The sequence below is a fragment of the Salmo salar genome, chromosome ssa08, assembly GCF_905237065.1.
Source record: "Salmo salar chromosome ssa08, Ssal_v3.1, whole genome shotgun sequence".
Classification (NCBI taxonomy): Eukaryota; Metazoa; Chordata; class Actinopteri; order Salmoniformes; family Salmonidae; genus Salmo; species Salmo salar.
Genome location: NC_059449.1, coordinates 17,050,534 through 17,070,634, shown reverse-complemented (window position 1 = coordinate 17,070,634; position 20,101 = coordinate 17,050,534). Strand labels below are relative to the sequence as shown.

Below are 20,101 nucleotides of genomic sequence, written 5' to 3'. Positions count from 1 at the left end.
CAACGTATACAACCACACAGTTGGACTAAAACCAGCCATTAGAATTCTTTCACACTTTTACAGTGTTAGTTTTCATCAGCTGTTGTACAATATGATAAGACACAGGAAAACTGAATGTTGACTGCACTGGGCCTTCAAGGCCTATAAGTCAACATGTACCTGTTCCTCCAGCTTAAGTACTGGTAGCCCATGTTTATAGCCAAGTTATCCTTACTCATTGTGTTTTTATTCCTCGTGTAAATCTTTTCTTCTATTCTATCTCTATGTTTCTCTCTGCATTGTTGGGAAAGGCCAGTAAGTAAGCATTTCACTGATACACTATGATCAAAAAAGTGCCATCTACAACCTAAAAGGGTTCTTCGGCTGTCTCCAAAGGAGAACCCTTTATAGTTCCATCTAAAATCAACAAAAAAAGAAACGTCCCTTTTTCAGGACCCTGTCTCTCAAAGATAATTCGAAATATCCAAATAACTTCACAGATCTTCATTGTAAAGGGTTTAAACACTGTTTCCCATGCTTCTTCAATGAACCATAAACAATTAATGAACATGCACCTGTGGAACGGTCGTTAAGACACAAACAGCTTACCGACGGTAGGCAATTAAGGTCACAGTTATGAAAACTTAGGACACTAAAGAGGCCTTTCTACTGACTCTGAAAAACACCAAAATAAAGATGCCCGGGGTCCCTGCTCATCTACGGGAACATGCCTTAGGCATGCTGCAAGGAGGCATGAGGACTGCAGATGTGGCCAGGGCAATAAATTGCAATGTCTGTACTGTGAGACGCCTAAGACAGCGCTACAGGGAGACAGCTGATCGTCCTCGCAGTGGAAGACCACGTGTAACAACACCTGCACAGGATTGGTCCATCCGAACATCACACCTGCGGAACAGGTACAGGATGGCAACAACAACTGCCCGAGTTAAACCAGGAATGCACAATCCCTCCATCAGTGCTCAGACTGTCCCCAATAGGCTGAGAGAGTCTTTGAAGTCACTAAACAGCCATAACTGATAGGAGGGCTCCATAAAGAGGTAATAAAGGCTGTACAATGACCACACACACACACACACACACACACACACACACACACACACACACACACACACAATATGGTGCTGGCTATGCCAGGATAGTGGGTTTGATTCCCGGGACCATACGTATGGAAAATGTATGCACGCATTGATTGGATAAAAGTATCTGCTAAATGGTAACGACCCAGGCTCAGTTCAGCATGGAGTTAGCATTTTTAAATGGTGTGAAAGAGGGAGAAACCTTTCCACATTTGTCCAATAACGTTTTAGATTTGTACTATCTGTTGCAAAACACTTTACGATGGTGTGCACTACTGAACACTACCCAGAGCTTGTTTTTCCTCACCAACGTTTACTGTGCAGAGGAACCTGATAGCCCCTATTGGTTCACATGATCAACTGCATGAGAACATGAATGTACAGTACTATAACGACAATGCCCATCATGGTAATAACCAGCTAGGACTGAGGTCTAGTGATAATGAATAGCCAACAGTCGTGTTGTACATTCAACATGCAGCGATTTGTCATCCCAATTTGAACTCCCATACATACAGGGCAATTATCCCTCAGTGTAATTCTATACGGAAAGCATTTGCAATTACTCCCATTATAGTCATGGTGACGTACAGGCATTAAGTTACAGTATTAGCACAAACGCTGGCATAATTTCTCATGGCACGACTCTATCCCCTATCAAGGATTTCAGTGTAAATTGCAGTCGCGACAGAGCAGATTAATTCAAATCATGAGTAAAGAAACTGATCAGAAAATGGCTAACTTGAAACCTAAGGAGCCGCCATGAAATCCATTAAGGAATAACCTTCACAAAGAAATAAAGGATTCCAAAGGAGGAAGGATAGTCCTCCCCACATTTGTTCCTTTTAGATCATATTGAATAAGATTATATGGACGGGGGGGTCCTCCCGATGATCTTTGAACAGCACTTTATAAATACAAACCCTAATGTCTTTTATGTTCCATTAATGGCCACGCAGCAGTTACCAATGTCCCCCTAAAGTGAAGGAACTTTTCTGGCAGCAGGGGCAAGCAGAGCAGAGCGGCACATTTTAATAAAACGCCTCAGTGTTTTTGCTGACAGACAGACTGGAGCTAGGCCCAGAGCGGAGCCGGGTCCTGGGTCCAGGCATACAGTAAACACCTCATTTCTCTGGTGTCATGAAAACAGCATCTCGCCCGGATTTAATGAAATGTTCTTTGGGAAATTGAATAAGTTAAGTCACTGCACGCTGTAGGGCATACATTCAACCAAACAGATATGAACTCAACACACATATTGATAAATGAAATGACAGAATCCATCTTCAGATGTGGTCGTTTCTTACAACTTCTGGGTGTCCAGTAAAATGTGATGTTATTTAACTAAAACGATCAAACCCAGATAGGCAGACTAGGGTCTTGAAGGAGAGTATTTTAAAAAGAATAACAATTTCATGTGCAATTCAAAAATATATATACTATAACATTATTTGCTGAAATGTATGGAACACACAGTAGTAGAAGCATTAAAGTGGGAAGCATTATGGTTTTGGTATCCTATGGTTTCTATAGCTGCATTAAAACCACCACTCCTATAACATGGTATTAATAAGAAAAACTGGATTCAGGTCAATACTCTAGCCTCCCTCTAAGATTGGCCATTATGTTGCATGTACGTGGTTCTCCTCTGTGTTACCCCCAAAAGAAAGCCTAGCGCTGTAAACCAATCTCTCTGATGAGACTGACGTTTCACCGCCGTGTTCCTGTTCCTCCCTGCCTTTATGTGCTTTCTGAGGAAGAATCTTGAGGGCACTGCAGACTATCGTTACACGGTATACCGAACCTTGGGTACTTTTCCCAATACTACAACATGAAAAATGGTTTGGTACTACAATTTGTTACTTTCGGTTCTGTCAAACGTGCCTCACGTCATATAGGGATTGAGAGGATCGTGTCTGTCTAGTAAATTTGTCTGAATCTTCTCAAGAGGGCAGTAGTAAGCTAGCCAGGATACTTGTGGGTGGTAATCGGGCCCCCAGAGACTGGACGTGCTTATATGGTTTAGGGTTGAGCCCCCCGTGTCTGCGTTAACCAGCCATTAGGCTCCGATTACAACCCAGGATTTATTCCCCTTGGACGAATCATAAATTAACAGCCAGTCAAGTTTTATCCGTCTGAACAATCATAAATTAAATAGCCAGTCAAAGCTGACAGCCTGACCATAGGAAAATGAAAACCTCCAATAAATAATATATGAAAGATTGAGCAACTGAAAAAAAAACTGACTGATTCCGGAATGAATTAATACAGCAATATAGCGGCCATTTTGGGTCTAGAGTTCTCACTGACCCTCAATGTCCCCCATCGTCATAACATGTGTACTGTAGTGCTGTCTGTCTGAGAATGAGGCGGTGTACATTTGACTAAATGTCACCGAGAGAGTAACCGAGAGCAACCAATAGACACGTGGCGTACGATTTCATTAGGGTGTGAAAACCACACAAGAGGCACATTCTGTCTATGACATCACCACTCAATCATGGGGCCTAGGACAACCCATGTCTGAGTGGGAACACATGTATACTCATGACGAGATAGGCGGATTGAGGTAGCTGCAAACAGGTTAAATAGGGCCCACTGCCTTACAGCAAGGCCTGTCTGGGCATGAAGGAGCTAGAATAGAGTTAAATGGTGTGCCTGTATGTACGTACGTGTGTGTACGTGTGTGTGTGTACGTGTGTGTACGTGTGTGTGTGTGTACGTGTGTGTGTGTGTGTGTGTGTGTGTGTGTGTGTGTGTGTGTGTGTGTGTGTGTGTGTGTGTGTGTGTATATGAGTTTGGGCATAGGTGGATGTGAGTGAGTACATATATACACACGAGTGAGTGTATGAATGTGTCCATATCTGTGTGTGAGTGAATGTGTCCATATCTGTGTGAGTCGTTTGTGATGGAGGAGCACTCACCAGGTCCGTCTTGGGCATGTCCTGGTAGTCTGAGGAGTAGTAGTTGGCCGTCTTGCCGAAGCCGTTGGTGCTGCTGTCTCCCTGGGCCTTGGGAGGCTGGGCGTGCTGACGGTAAGTGGCACTCTTGGGAGTCCAACAGAACAGGTTGATGGATTCCCGGACGCAGCGCTCAATGTCAATCTCTGGAAGGAGGAAGGGAAACAAAGATAAGAAGGGGGGGTCATGATTTTTATTATTGATTCATGAATTTATTTATTCATGTAGGCCGTACTTGGCAGATAAAAGCTGAATTGCAGCACATAGAAGTAATTAAATAAGGCAACACATTTAAAAATAATAATAATAATCAGGGTGGGAACTGAAGCAGTTCGTAGTGTGTCATGGTAATTCTAACCAAAAATGAGACTGTATTCTTCAAAATAACTTTATTATAAGATTTGCAAAAATGAAGCAATCAATAACAACCACTCAACAGTGCATCGTTAGGAAAGCCCAACGAACAGAGTTGTCTCTCTCCTCTTATAGAAAAAATACAACCTAATTTGCCTACGTGGCAGTTTAGCAGATGGGTGGAAACAGGAACGAAACATGGTGTGTAAAAGCTGATTTAGCTTGTCTGTGCAGATTAAGATAGCTGACGTTACCACCATTGTCTGTTCCTTTCTGCATGTTTCCACACCTCTACATTCCTGCAGATGGTGAAAACAGGATGTCACATACTGCAGTCGCACCCACACAAGACAAGCCTGTATCAACAAAATAACAAAATAACAATGGACAGTTATCTAAGTAAAACAGCATAGTAAGTCTAATTAAACAACAGAGTAGGTAATTAAATAAGTGTGAAAGGCCTGAGCAGATGTGGTGGAATCTCTGATACAAAAAAATGGGTGTGTCTGGGAAAGTGAAAGAACGACTTCACAAATTCCAGAACTCGTGAATGACATCTAAAACAACTTTCACGCCTTTATCCATGTATTTTCTGCACCATCTCTCACCCCGGGCACAAAAGCAGAGGAGATTATGCAAATTAGCATCAGGGTTTAGCGCGAACGTGAGCCGCTCACTCACTTCCTGACAATTCTACTAGTTTGACCTTCAAGGCAGATACCGTAAATAAATCATCTGTAAGTCATCACGAAACACCTTGACTGAGCTCTGTCTGTCTGTCTGTCTGTCTGTCTGTCTGTCTGTCTGTCTGTCTGTCTGTCTGTCTGTCTGTCTGTCTGTCTGTCTGTCTGTCTGTCTGTCTGTCTGTCTGTGTGTGAGAGAGAGACCAAGTGCAAGCCAGGGGCCTATAGTTTATCTGTGACAGACAAACCCCTTCCTTTACTTCAAGATCTCTTGACTACAACAAAACACAAAATCAGGTTGAGAGAAAAGATAGCCAAGTTACTTTGAATCCATTCTCCTAGTGCTTCATCCGCTCACTGAGCCCCTCCTCTTTCTCACGTCGTGTACGGAGCAGGGGATTAGAGAACGCCACTCACTGAGCCCCTCTTTCTCACGTCGTGTACGGAGCAGGGGATTAGAGAACGCCACTCACTGAGCCCCTCCTCTTTCTCACGTCGTGTACGGAGCAGGGGATTAGAGAACGCCACTCACTGAGCCCCTCCTCTTTCTCACGTTGTATACGGAGCGGTGGATTAGAGAACGCCACTCACTGAGCCCCTCCTCTTTCTCACGTTGTATACGGAGCGGGGGATTAGAGAACGCCACTCACTGGATTAGCAAAGGATTTGTAGCAAATTGGGAATTCAGAATCCTCCTGTTCTTTATTTTGTTCTCTATTTCACTGCCCCCTTTTTCTGTGCTAATGAAACGCATGGCTAATGAGAGCTTTTGGCATGGCCTGCCACTGACCCAGACAAAATCAAATATGAGATGGATCTTTATTCCAGGAAAGGGGGGTGAGGGTTTGTCAGGACAGGCTACGGTAGAGGGGCGGTATGCTCTCAGTGTACAGGACCTCACAAATATATGGTTACAGACAGGAGGTCATTCCAGTGAAACACTGGTAGTCAGATTCCTCTCCAGTCAACCATGCACACAGACAGACGAGAGACAGAGGGAGACCGACAGACAGGCAGCTGGGCATTCCATGGCAGTGTGTGTGTGTGTGTGTGTGTGTGTGTGTGTGTGTGTGTGTGTGTGTGTGTGTGTGTGTGTGTGTGTGTGTGTGTGTGGAGATACACTTTGTCAGATAGATGTGATTTGATTCAGTTGATTATGTGGCAGTTGATTGAATGAGGGGGGCTCTGACACAGTCAGGGCTACAAATCAACCGTTGGACTGGAGGGACTCTGGCAACTGCTAGCTAGGTAATGGGTATATGGAACCCTATTAAAAAGGCAGTCTGGGATATGGCCTCTTCTATTCAATGGCCATTTTGATTAAATACCCCTTGATTCATGAAGAATATAACTTAATGCATGTCTAAGTACAACTGTCCTGCCCTGGCCTACCATAACGCAAGATATGAGACTGCACTACTCCATTGGTCTACCATAACCCAAGATATGAGACTGCACTACTCCATTGGCCTACCATAACCCAAGATATGAGACTGCACTACTCCATTGGCCTACCATAACCCAAGATATGAGACTGCACCACTCTATTGGCCTACCATAACCCAAGATATGAGACTGCACCACTCCATTGGCCTACCATAACCCAAGATATGAGACTGCACTACTCCATTGGCTATGTTTTAAGGTTGAAACACAAATCGCAGATTGTGCCTTTAAAATGTCTGTGCCAACGGCCCTGTGGGAGATGGATGTGACTCTGAATGATCGGGTAGTGACTAGTGCCACAGCCCCAATCAGACACAACGGAAGGAAGGAGACAACTGAATCACTGGCAAATGCTCCCTACATGTCAATGTGGACACTGTCTACAGAATGTAAATAGATGGTCTACTGTAAACCAGAAGAAAAGAAAACGCTCCCGGGCACTTTCTTTGATTACATTTAAAATGCAAATTGATTGACGGAGCTGTACTGTAGCCTCTCGGGCCATTCTGGTTCAAATGGTACGCGCACACAGTGACATTCGTAACACAAAACCCATAAAGCAACCCTATCCAATCCACTTTCTATCCAACCCTTATATCCTCACCGCTTCCGTCTATCCAAACATTCGACTTCCTGTCTGAGAAGTGGTCTGGCAGCTCTTGGTGGTTGTATTACTCCTAGCTACATGTCTAGAACTACAGTTCATCAGGCCTGTGAGCTGTGCTCCTCATTGAGGCGGATGCTAATCTTGCGTGAAGGCAAATGCTGCCGCATCATCAGTACACCCATGACAGGGCCTTACCTAATGCCAAGCCAGCCATTGTAACGTGTGTGTTCATGTGTTGGCAAGTTTCCAAACAAGAAAAAGTTACAGATGACTTTAAAAAGGCAACATGTTGAACTAACAGAGGAACAAAGAGGGGACAAAATCAGCAGGTTGAGACGTTGCGTTCTAGAATGCCCGCAGGGCGAAAATAAGCTTTCTGTGCCTGCCTCGGTTTACTTAGCGTGCTTAGTCCTGCCTCGCTTTGGTTCCTCATTCAATTCAATTTTAACTCCCAATCTTTGAATTTCAGGAGCGAATTCCTGCCTTCTAATCTTCCGTCCGAAATTAATGACACAAAAGATAACACCTAATCTTGACATGCTGTCATGGTGGGCGACTTTTGTTTAACAGTTTTGCCAAACGATTTGGCGGAGGAGGAGAAGAGCTATCCGGGTCAGAGATCAGAGACCGAGCGTCACTCGATGGGCACAATAGAGGCATATGGCACATCCTTAATGTGTCTCTTGCCAGTTTTACTTTGAGAGACGTCGTTCAGACAGAGATCTGGGATCCATCTGCATGACCAAGAGAACCTTATGACGGTGTGCGTGCTCCACCTCCCTCTAAGCACTCTGGGAACTGTCCTCCCCTGGTATTAACTGTAATAGTCTTGTCAGTGAGAATTAAATGACCCTGGCACCATTCACCGTTTATGGAGGGAAAAGAGGAGAAGAGATGGATCATTTAAGAGCCCGCTCGCTTGTAACTTTATCTTGACTGGTAACTTTTATTCCGACGCTCAGAGACAGAAAGAGAGAGAGAGAGACAGAGAGAGAATCCGAGAGGTGCTTCTTTCCCCATCACAAAAATAAACTACAAACATTTTAACCAGTCTGAAATACCCCTTCATTCAACTATCTACAATATTTGAATCTATGGTCACGAAAAAGCTATTGCTTAATACATTATCTATCAGGCTTACATAGTGACTGTCAGGCATAATGTCGTAGTGCCCAGGGTCATGAATATTGCATGCAATCACACACACACACACACACACACACACACACACACACACACACACACACACACACACACACACACACACACACACACACACACACACACACACACACACACACACACACCTCCAGCAAACAGAGGCTAGCCTAATACTTGAGGAGAGATTGACAACCGGTTTAACAAGCCCCAGCATGCGGCTGGTCATTCCATGGCAGTGTGTGTGTGTGTGTGTGTGTGTGTGTGTGTGTGTGTGTGTGTGTGTGTGTGTGTGTGTGTGTGTGTGTTAGAGATGAACTTTCTGTCCAAATATATAGTGACTGTGAGGCATGATGTCGTAGTGCGACCTGTAAAAGGTCATAACCAGAAATTGCTTGGCAGCCTAGGCACTAAATAAACACAATTAATAGCATCACCCGAGGGAAGAGAAAACAGCTAGGGTAATTGACTGGTTGATGAAAGATAAATGAAATACGCTGCTCTGAAGTTTACAGTACTTGGCTGAGAGCCAGACGATGACAACTTGCACATGAAAAGCAGGTTTGTATGTAGTAAGGTACGTGTATAAGGACACCAAAGCTGCCTGTCTGCATGCTGATGGAGAGGTAGAGTGTTTCTGGTTCCTACTGCAACACAGACGGTTTTATTTGAGGTGTACACATGAATCTCTTGTAGCTACAAGCCGGTAAAACACAAGTATGCAACTAAACAAAAGGAATCTGGGGCTCCACAGGTAAGAGGATATCAATCCTTCACGGCCTGACAGACACACACAGAGGGAGACAGAGAAGTCCCAGACAACAGTCCAGCACAACACCACCCCCTTAACTAGACCTGGAGAGCTGTAGAGAGACATATCTGCACTCTGGACTGTAGTGAGACAGCATAAACAGGACAGAGAGCAGGAGGTGGTGAAGAACAGAGCACTAGAGGAGAGGATCAGACTGCTGGAGGAGAGGGTGAGGGGGATGGCATGTGACAGAGAACAACCCACTAGAGAGGTGGCCACCACCACAGAGAAGCCAGCAGAACAGCCCACCTCGGCACCGGACAAAAGTCTGGACACCATAGCAGAGCAGTCCACCCCTGACCATAGCGTCGAAATCACAGCGGGACAGACAAATGAAGAACCCAAAGCCCATGGGATCTCACTCCCTCTGAGCCCCCCCCCCCCCGTCCCGTCAGCCACCCTGATGAGGACCAACCAGGGTCACACAGCCACATAATAATACACACAGGAACAAACGACCTGAGAGCACAGCAGGAAAGGGTGATTGAAAAAGCTTCTTCTACTTTCCCCAACGCACAAGTGGTTATCTCCATACAGCTACCACCAAAAGACTTCCACCCTGCTACCATACAGTATTTCCTGTGACTGTGGCTCAAAACCAAATGTTTTCCTGGCCCACCACTCCACCCTGGACTAGAACAGCCTTTGCGACCAGGTCCACCTATACAAGGCAGCAGTGCCCATCTTCGCCCGGACCCTAAAGGACATCAGACGCAGGCCCACCACTTCACACAGGAGCAACAGATCAATAGACACCCCGCCCAGACCAGCGAGACACTCTCCCAGACCTGCGGGACCCCCCCCACACAGAGGACCCACACCGAGAGGCTCTACATCCAGACCACAACACCACCAGCCACATCCACAGCCCCACCAATCGACACCCCCCCCAAGTCAACCATGCCCACACCCCATTTAGCACCCCATTTAGGCCCCCTCAGATCAGAACTATGCCCCTCCTGCCCACCCCATGCCCCCCACTCCCACAAAGAGGGCCTCAACATGGAAGTCATACATACACCCAGGCCGTGAGCAGGCAAAGAGGCCCAACCCCAACCCCCACTCCCGAGTGGCGCAGAGGTCTAAGGCACTGCATCTCAGTGCTTGAGGCGTCACTACAGACACCCTGGTTCGAATCCAAGCTGTATCACAACCGGCCGTGATTGGGAGTCCCATAGGGCGACCCACAATTGGCCCAGCGTCTTCCAGGTTTGGACGGTGTAGGCCGTCACTGTAAATAAGAATTTGTTCTTAACTGACTCGCCTAGTTAAATAAAGGTTAATATAATTGTATTTTTTAAATTACAGTTGCTATAGAGAAAGGCTGCTGTAGGCAGATCTGGCTCTCAAGAGAAGACAGGCTATGTGCACACTGCCCACAAAATGAGATGGAAACTGAGCTGCACTTCCTAACCTCCTGCCAAATGTATGACCATATTAGAGACACAGACCCACAAAGAACTCGAAAACAAATTCAATTTTGATAAACTCCCATATCTACAGGGTGAAATACCACAGTGTGCCATCACAGCAGCACGATTTGTGACCTGTTGCCACAAGAAAAGAGCAACCAGTGAAGAACAAACACCATTGTAAATACAACCCATATTTATGTTTATTTAATTCCCTTTTGTACTTTAACTATTTGCACATAATATGACATTTGAAATGTCTTTACTCTTTGGGAACTTTTGTGAGTGTAATGTTTAGTGTAAATGTTTTTATTGTTTATTTCACTTTTGTTTATTATCTATTTCACTAACCACACACCCTTGAATTGACAGACAGACAGACAGACAGACAGACAGACAGACAGACAGACAGACAGACAGACAGACAGACAGACAGACGTGTGTCACAAATCAGTGTGTGTGCGCGAGTGTGTTTTTAAATGAAATGGGGCACACAGTAGCATGAACAACCACACTCCCTCCCACACACACAGTAGCATGAACAACCACACTCCCTCCCACACACACAGTAGCATGAACAACCACACTCCCTCCCACACACACAGTAGCATGAACAACCACACTCCCTCCCACACACACACACACACAGTAGCATGAACAACCACACTCCCTCCCACACACACACAGTAGCATGAACAACCACACTCCCTCCCTCCCACACACACAGTAGCATGAACAACCACACTCCCTCCCTCCCTCCCACACACACACACACACACACACACACACACAGTAGCATGAACAACCCCACTCCGTCCCACACAGTAGCATGAACAACCACATTCCCTCCCACACACACACACACACACACACACACACACACACACACACACACACACACACACACACACACACACACACACACAGAGTAGCATGAACAACCACACTCCCTCCCACCCACACACACACAGAGTAGCATGAACAACCACACTCCCTCCCACCCACACACACACAGACAGAGTAGCATGAACAACCACACTCCCTCCCACCCACACACACACAGTAGCATGAACAACCACATTCCCTCCCACACACACACACACACACACACACAGAGTAGCATGAACAACCACACTCCCTCCCACCCCACACACACACAGAGTAGCATGAACAACCACACTCCCTCCCACCCACACACACACACAGAGTAGCATGAACAACCACACTCCCTCCCACACAAAGACACACAGGAGCATGAACAGCCACACTCTCTCCCACACACACACAGTAGCATGAACAACCACACTCCCTCCCTCCCACACACACAGTAGCATGAACAACCACACTCCCTCCCTCCCACACACACAGTAGCATGAACAACCACATTCCCTCCCCCAACACAAAAAAAAAACACACCCACACACACACACACACACACACACACACACACACACACACACACACACACACACACACACACACACACACACACACACACACAGAGTAGCATGAACAGCCACACTCTCTCCCACACACACACAGTAGCATGAACAACCACACTCCCTCCCACACACACACACACACACAGTAGCATGAACAACCACACTCCCTCCCACCCACCCACACACACACAGTAGCATGAACAACCACACTCCCTCCCACCCACACACACACAGTAGCATGAACAACCACACTCCCTCCCACCCACACACACACAGTAGCATGAACAACCCCACTCCCTCCCACCCACACACAGTAGCATGAACAACCACACTCCCTCCCACACACACAGTAGCATGAACAACCACACTCCCTCCCACACACACACACACACACACACACAGTAGCATGAACAACCACACTCCCTCCCACCCACCCACACACACAGTAGCATGAACAACCACACTCCTTCCCACACACACACAGTAGCATGAACAACCACACTCCCTCCCTCCCACACACACAGTAGCATGAACAACCACACTCCCTCCCACCCACACACACACAGTAGCATGAACAACCACACTCCCTCCCTCCCTCCCTCCCACCCACCCACACACACACGCACACACGCACACGCACACGCACACAGGTGTGTACTGACAGCATTGATGATTTGGCCGTTGGCAGAAGGTGAACTTCACACATACACACAAACCCTCCAGGTCAGAGAGAGAGAGAGAGCTCAGTGTTTTCAGCCCTAATGCACCACACGTCTCAACACAATGATGAGCGCTACAACGCCAGCATACTAAATCTAAAACTGGGAGTTGAACCAGCCACTAAACCCCTGGAGGTTACCAAACTAGCACTGAACCCACTAACCCCTTCATACCTGTAAAGCACCTTGTGACAACAAAGTGTCATGGTACCGTTAGCCCTAGTATCAAGTCTCCCCTATTACAACAAGGACAACACCAGTCATTTAGCGGGTTGTTCCTGGTCATAGGTTTGAGTGAATGGGTCTTAGTTTTTAAGTGTCAGTACAGGCCTAAAGGTTGGTGAGTGAGTGATGTCCTATGGGCCCAGGTGTTGGGATACCAGTGGTAATACTGAAGCTGGCAGCTGTGCTCTCTCACAGAGAGAGAACTCCTCCAGGGCTAACATATTTTACCTTTATAAGGAGCCCTCTCCTTTCGCCTGTTTTTTCTCATCACGTGCCTGCTGGACCAATAAAACACAGTGAAGTGTAGCAGCATATATAATAAATAAATAAGAGAGAGAGAGAGAGACAGAACAACTGGAAGCAGCCAGCCAGCCATCCGCAGTAAGAGTACACTAGCGTCCCCTTTGGCATAAAAACATCTGCCGTCTCACAACTGTTATTTAAACTTTAATGTCACCTGCCTCTCAGCCAAACGGGGTAATCACCGCTTCAGTTTGCCAATGGGGTTTAAGGGAAACTGACTGAGATATTCCACTGGCGTTGAGAGCTCTGTGAGATACATTCATTATGGATGCTGCCGGCCCCTGGATTTTCTGTCACTGACACTTTGCTGATACTTTGCAGTGGGGGACTGATGATAGAGGTAGGTAGTACAGAGAGGGGGAGAGAGGGCGAGGAGAGGGGGAGAGAGGGCGAGGAGAGAGGGAGGGAGGGCGAGGAGAGAGGGCGAGGAGAGAGAGCGAGGAGAGAGGGATTAGAAAGAGGGGTTGTTAGAGAACTTGATTCCTGTGTGGCGTAGAGGCTCAAACTACTACTACTCTCAAAGTTGCATTAAAATGTACTTGTTCTTGCCAACTGACCTGTCAAAGTCTATTCCCGAAATTCCTCCACCCACTCAAAATCCCAAAGCTGGAAGAAACTCAGTAGGGAAGCCTTGCATAGAAAGAAGAGAGAAGATTACCAGTCCCCCAAATGCTACTGCATAAATCACATGAACATCAGCAAACATGACATTGTCATATGCCAGTGCATCTCAAAACTGTCGGGTTGGAGGAAGTATAGAAATAGAATGACTAGAGTGTATTGCGAGGGAGGCGGGGCTTCTTCACAGGGTTAAAGCACAGTCCCGTCTCAGATCCAGTGCCAGCGTGTGTGTTCCTCTTTAAGTGAATCTGTATGGTCATGCCTCTGTAGGAAAGCTACCCTTGTACCTAATGTCCTGAGACCTGACGGTTTCACACACTGCACACCACAGACAAGCTTAGGAACCGTGCAGCCCAGTTAATAAATTCTCCCTGAACAATTTGTGACCCCGAAATAACTTTTTACCTCGCTGACAGACACTCAGAACGCAATACACACTTCCGTAATGAGAGGCCAAATGAGGACCTATAAGCTGAAATCCACAGCCACTTGAAATGTGTCATTAATCAGGGCTGGGGGTTGAACCGAGGACACTGATCTACTGTAATGGATACAAGACCAAACAGGAAGATCAAATCCTGTCACTCATTCGGTAAGTTTGCCGTTTTTTTTCCTCTCAGGTTATTTTCCTTTCTTTTCACAGCTAGACTACAAACTTACTTCACACCAGGACAGCGTTTCACAGCTAGACTACAAAAACTTACTTCACGCCAGGACAGCGTTTCACAGCTAGACTACAAAAACTTACTTCACGCCAGGACAGCTTTTCACAACTAGACTACAAACTTACTTCACACCAGGACAGCGTTTCACAGCTAGACTACAAACTTACTTCACAACAGGACAGCTTTTCACAACTAGACTACAAACTTACTTCACGCCAGGACAGCTTTTCACAGCTAGACTACAAACTTACTTCAGGACAGCTTTTCACAACTAGACTACAAACTTACTTCACGCCAGGACAGCTTTTCACAGCTAGACTACAAACTTACTTCACGCCAGGACAGCGTTTCACAGCTAGACTACAAACTTACTTCACGCCAGGACAGCTTTTCACAACTAGACTACAAACTTACTTCACGCCAGGACAGCTTTTCACAGCTAGACTACAAACTTACTTCACGTCAGGACAGCTTTTCACAGCTAGACTACAAACTTACTTCACGCCAGGACAGCTTTTCACAGCTAGACTACAAACTTACTTCACGCCAGGACAGCGTTTCACAGCTAGACTACAAACTTACTTCACATCAGGACAGCTTTTCACAACACACAACACTACCTTTGGGTGTTAAGCTTCAGTGCTATAGTGGCATGCTCGAGACAGTTTGGTTACCCAGCCTCTACTACCATGGCAACATGTATTTATTCTCCCCCCCATCTGTCTGTTTTGGGGAGTAATCCTGCCATTGTGGCCTAGACAGAATTAACGCCACAAGGCATCTCTGAAGGCTCCAGGTAATACACTGACACCCTACTCATCGTCCCATCACTATAAATGACGCCGAGCCCAAATGGAAGTAGCCCCCCCCTTGCACTCGACTCGACAGAGATCCATCAGGAAGATTTTGAGCGCCGGACGCCACGCTGTTATCCTGCGGCCAGCAGTCTACGCGTTCCCAAATCACCCTCTCAGCGGGCGAGTCTTCCGACAGCTGCCGAGCACAGCGTGACACACTTATAAAACACAAAAGGCGTGAGTGTCTCTCAGCAGAGGACCTCACAGCATCTCCCTACAGGGATATCATTCACTAGGCTAGAAGACCTCACAGCATCTCCCTACAGGGATATCATTCACTAGGCTAGAAGACATCAGTCACACACATTAGCCCTTTGGGGAGCCACAACATCATTAAAAGTAAAGCAAGGAACAGTCAGAGCCCCAGATGCAAGGAAGGAGAGGGTTACTGAAGTAGTTCAGAAAGAAAATACCATCTTAAAAGTGTCATCGTTCCCCAACCTGCAGTGTCCGAGTGCGTACAGAGCACTTCTTGTTTTTAGAGGGCTTTTGAAGGAGGGTTTGAATATAAAAACAAGCGGTCTGTTTCAAGCGGGCTCATTAAGTGGTTCCTGTAAGATGGTGCCACTTCACTTACAGTAAGTCACATCAGCAGTCCTGGAGGACCAACAGGACATCTAGCATTCAACAAATCAATAAAGACGACTACACACCCAGGAGGTCCAGCACTGGCCCTGTTCCCTACACATGAATCAAATCAAACAATGGGGGAGTGGAGGTCTGTCCAAAATGGCAGCCTCTTCCCTACATAGTGGACGTACTTTGCACTAAATAGGGATTGGATTCCCTGCAATCAAAAGCAGTGCATTATAATAGGTCTCCAGTCAAAAGTAGTGCACTCTATAGGGAATAGGGAGCCATTGAGGATGCACTCTAAAAGAGGGATTGATTTCCTATCGCCACTGGTCCTTGCCCCCTCCCTCTCTCCCGCTCACACTCCCTCCCCCCATCTTACCTGGCAGGTCGGAGAACAGCAGGATGCACTCGTTGAAGCCGTTGGCCAGCAGGCGGTCTCGGAGCTGCTGCAGGATGGCCACGCCGATGCAGAAGGGGAAGGAGCTGTTCCCCAGGAGCAGGGTGTCCCACAGGTGGAAGATCTTGTGTAGGGGGAAGACGTCTGTAGAGGAAGAGGGGGAGATCCCTCAATCAAGCAAATGTATTTATAAAGCCTTTTCTACATCACCAGTTGTCACAAAGTGCTTTTACAATACACCAACCTAGCCCATTAAATACATGCAGAAGCAAAAGGGGGAGCAAGGGTGGAGAGGGGTAGAGGGGGAGGGAGGGCAAGGAGAGGCAGAGGGAGGGCGAGGAGAGAGGGTGGGAGGGCGAGGAGAGAGGGAGGGATTAGAAAGAGGAGGAAAGGGAGAAGGATATAGGGATCGTTAAGAGGTGACCCAGGGAGACAAGAAGATAATGATTTATAGTTCAGTCATCTGGCAGATGATCTTAACCAGAGACAGAAAAGTGCATTACAAGGTTCATTTAACAAATAGTAATTGCAAGTACAACCTTAGTGGCAGTAAAAAAAAAGTGAAAACATTGCAGCTATAAGTGCTTTTTCAGGTTCTCTCAAACTCTTTACATTTCATAAGGCTGTATACAGTATGGGCAGAAGGGGGACTGAGTGTCTGGCTGTCCAATAGTTTCCAAGAAGGCCCATATATGGAGGAGGAGTGATGGACACATTAATACTGCAGGACATCACAGAGCTATTCACCATTGACCTGTGTGGAATGGGAAAACTTACTGTACAGGTCTTGGGTCTGTTACGCCAAATACAAGTGCTTCCTGTACCATCCCACGCTTTATTTTTATTCCATTTAGCTAATCTAATGTCCTCTACCTATTCCTGAGAGGCTCTGACACATACACTACATTGGATCAAAACAACATCCGTCTGTTAATGTCATAACCAGTACCTAGAAGTGGATACTAGGCAGGATGTATGTGTGAGAGGTAGGACTGGTGGAGAGGAGTGGGAGGACTGGATGGAGAGGACCGGGAGAGAAGTGGGAGGACTGGATGGAGAGGACCGGGAGAGAAGTGGGAGGACTGGATGGAGAGGACCGGGAGAGAAGTGGGAGGACTGGATGGAGAGGACCGGGAGAGAAGTGGGAGGACTGGATGGAGAGGACCGGGAGAGAAGTGGGAGGACTGGATGGAGAGGACCGGGAGAGAAGTGGGAGGACTGGATGAAGAGGAGTGGGAGGACTGGTGGAAAGGACCGGGAGAGAAGTGGGAGGACTGGATGGAGAGGAGTGGGAGGACTGGATGGAGAGGACCGGGAGAGAAGTGGGAGGACTGGATGGAGAGGACCGGGAGAGAAGTGGGAGGACTGGATGGAGAGGACCGGGAGAGGAGTGGGAGGACTGGTGGAAAGGACCGGGAGAGAAGTGGGAGGACTGGATGGAGAGGAGTGGGAGGACTGGTGGATAGGACTGGGAGAGAAGTGGGAGGACTGGATGTAGAGGACCGGGAGAGAAGTGGGAGGAGTGGATGGAGAGGAATGGGAGAAGTGTGGTAGGACTGGTAGAGAGGAGCGGTAGAGAGGAGTGGTAGAGAGGAGTGGTAGAGAGGAGTGGTAGGACTGGTGGACAGGAGCGGTAGAGAGGAGCGGTGGAGAGGAGCAGTAGAGAGGAGTGATAGGAGTGGTAGAGAGGAGCGGTAGGAGTGGTAGAGAGGAGTGGTAGGACTGGTGGACAGGAGCGGTAGTGAGGACCGGTAGAGAGGAGCGGTAGAGAGGAGCGGTAGGACTGGTGGAGAGGAGGTAGAGAGGAGTGGTAGGACTGGTGGAGAGGAGGTAGAGAGGAGTGGTAGGACTGGTGGAGAGGAGCGGTAGAGAGGAGCGGTAGAGAGGAGCGGTAGGACTGGGAGTTAAGCTGAGACTCTTCAGCACATTAACAGTCCACTGAGCAGCCGGTGGGTGTGAGTGACGGGCAGAGTGTGTGTGTGTGTGTGTGTGTGTGTGTGGAGGCAGGGAGATGGCCCTCCGACACTCTCCTCGGCTGTGTGCATTAGCAGTCAGGAAGTAGGATGGAGGAGAGGGGCGAGGGACTCACGCTGGTTTGGGAAGGATGGAGGGCAGGCCTCACACTCAGAGCCCCTGGGAGCCGTGTGTACGTGTGTGTGCATGCTTGAGAATTCTCAAGTGTGTGTGTGTGTGTGTGTGTGTGTGTGTGTGTGTGTGTGTGTGTGTGTGTGTGTGTGCGTGCATTGTAGGATTTACATTGAATGTAAAACATACAGTGCATTCACGAAGCATTCAGACCCCTTCATCTTTTACACATTTTGTTACGTTACAGCCTTAATCAAAAATGGATTAAACCGTTTTTTCATCAAATCTAGACACAATACCCCCATTACATTTGTATTTATAAAGCCTTTTCTACATCACCAGTTGTCACAAAGTGCTTTTACAATACACCAACCTAGCCCATTAAATACATGCAGAAGCAAAAGGGGGAGCAAGGGTGGAGAGGGGTAGAGGGGGAGGGAGGGCAAGGAGAGGCGGAGGGAGGGAGGGCGAGGAGAGAAGGAGGGAGAGAGGGAGGGCGAGGAAAGAGGGAGGGATTAGAAAGAGGAGGAAAGGGAGGATATAGGGATCGTTAAAAGGGGACCCGGACCCAGGGAGACAAGAAGATAAGGATTTATAGTTCAGTCATTACATTTTTGCAAATGTATAAAAAAAAAAAATGTAAATATTACATTTACATAAGTATTCAGACCCTTTATTGAGTACTTTTTTGAAGCAGCTTTGGCAGCGATTACAGCCTTGAGTCTTTTATTTACAGCCTTGAGGTATTATGCTACAAGCTTGGTACAAATGTACTTGGGGAGTTTCTCCCATTCTTCTCTGCAGATCCTCTCAAGCTCTGTCTGGTTGGATGGGGAGCATCGCTGCACAGCTATTTTCAGGTCTCTCCAAAGATGTTCGATCTGGTTCAAGTCCAGGCTTGTCAGAGACTTGTCCTGAAGCCACTCCTGCGTTGTCTTGGCTGTGTGCCTCAGTCTAAGATCCTGAGCGCTCTGGAGCAGGTTTTCATCAAGGATCTCTCTGTACTTTGCTCCGTGCATCTTTCCCTCGATCCTGACTAGTCTCCCAGTCCCTGCCACTGAAAGACATCCCCACAGCATGATGCCACCACCACCATTCTTCACCGTAGCGATGGTGCTAGGTTTCCTCGAGACGTGACGCTTGGAATTCAGGCCAAAGAGTTCAATCTTGGCTTCATCAGACCAGAGAATCTTGTTTCTCATGGTCAGTCTTTTAGGTGCATTTGTGGGGAGACTCAAAGCGGTCTGTCATGTGCTTTTTACTGAGGAGTGGCTTCCGTCTGGCCACTCTACCATAAAGGCCTGATTCGTGGAGTTCTGCAGAGATGGTTGTCCTTCTGGAAGGTTCTCCCATCTCCACAGAGGAACTCTGAAGCGCTGTCAGAGTAACCAAGGCCCTTCTCCCCCAATTGTTCAGTTTGGCCGAGTGGCCAGCTCTAGGAACAGTCTTGGTGGTTCCAAACTTCTTCCATTTAAGAATGATGGAGGCCACTGTGTTCTTGGGGACCTTCAATGCTGCAGAACGTTTTTGGTACCCTTCCCCAGATCTGTGCCTTGACACAATCCTATCTCGAAGCTCTACGGACAATTCATTCGACCTCATGCCTTTGTTTTTGCTCTGACATGCACTGTCAATTGTGGGACCTTATATAGACAGGTGTGTGCCTTTCCAAATCATGCCCTATCAATTGAATTTACCACAGGT

General features: G+C 47.2%; 1 protein-coding gene across 2 annotated transcripts in view; it reads right to left on the bottom strand.

Moving 5' to 3' along the window:
- Positions 1-20,101, bottom strand: part of LOC106610360 (TBC domain-containing protein kinase-like protein) — a 68,118-nt gene that overhangs the window by 20,893 nt on the left and 27,124 nt on the right. For both annotated transcript variants that reach the window (XM_014209681.2, XM_045722872.1), the window contains exons 22-23: positions 16,295-16,456; positions 4,001-4,182 (exon numbers count right to left, since the gene is read on the bottom strand). In XM_014209681.2, coding sequence (XP_014065156.2) covers positions 4,001-4,182; positions 16,295-16,456 — 344 coding nt within the window. The remainder of the gene's footprint in view (positions 1-4,000; positions 4,183-16,294; positions 16,457-20,101) is intronic.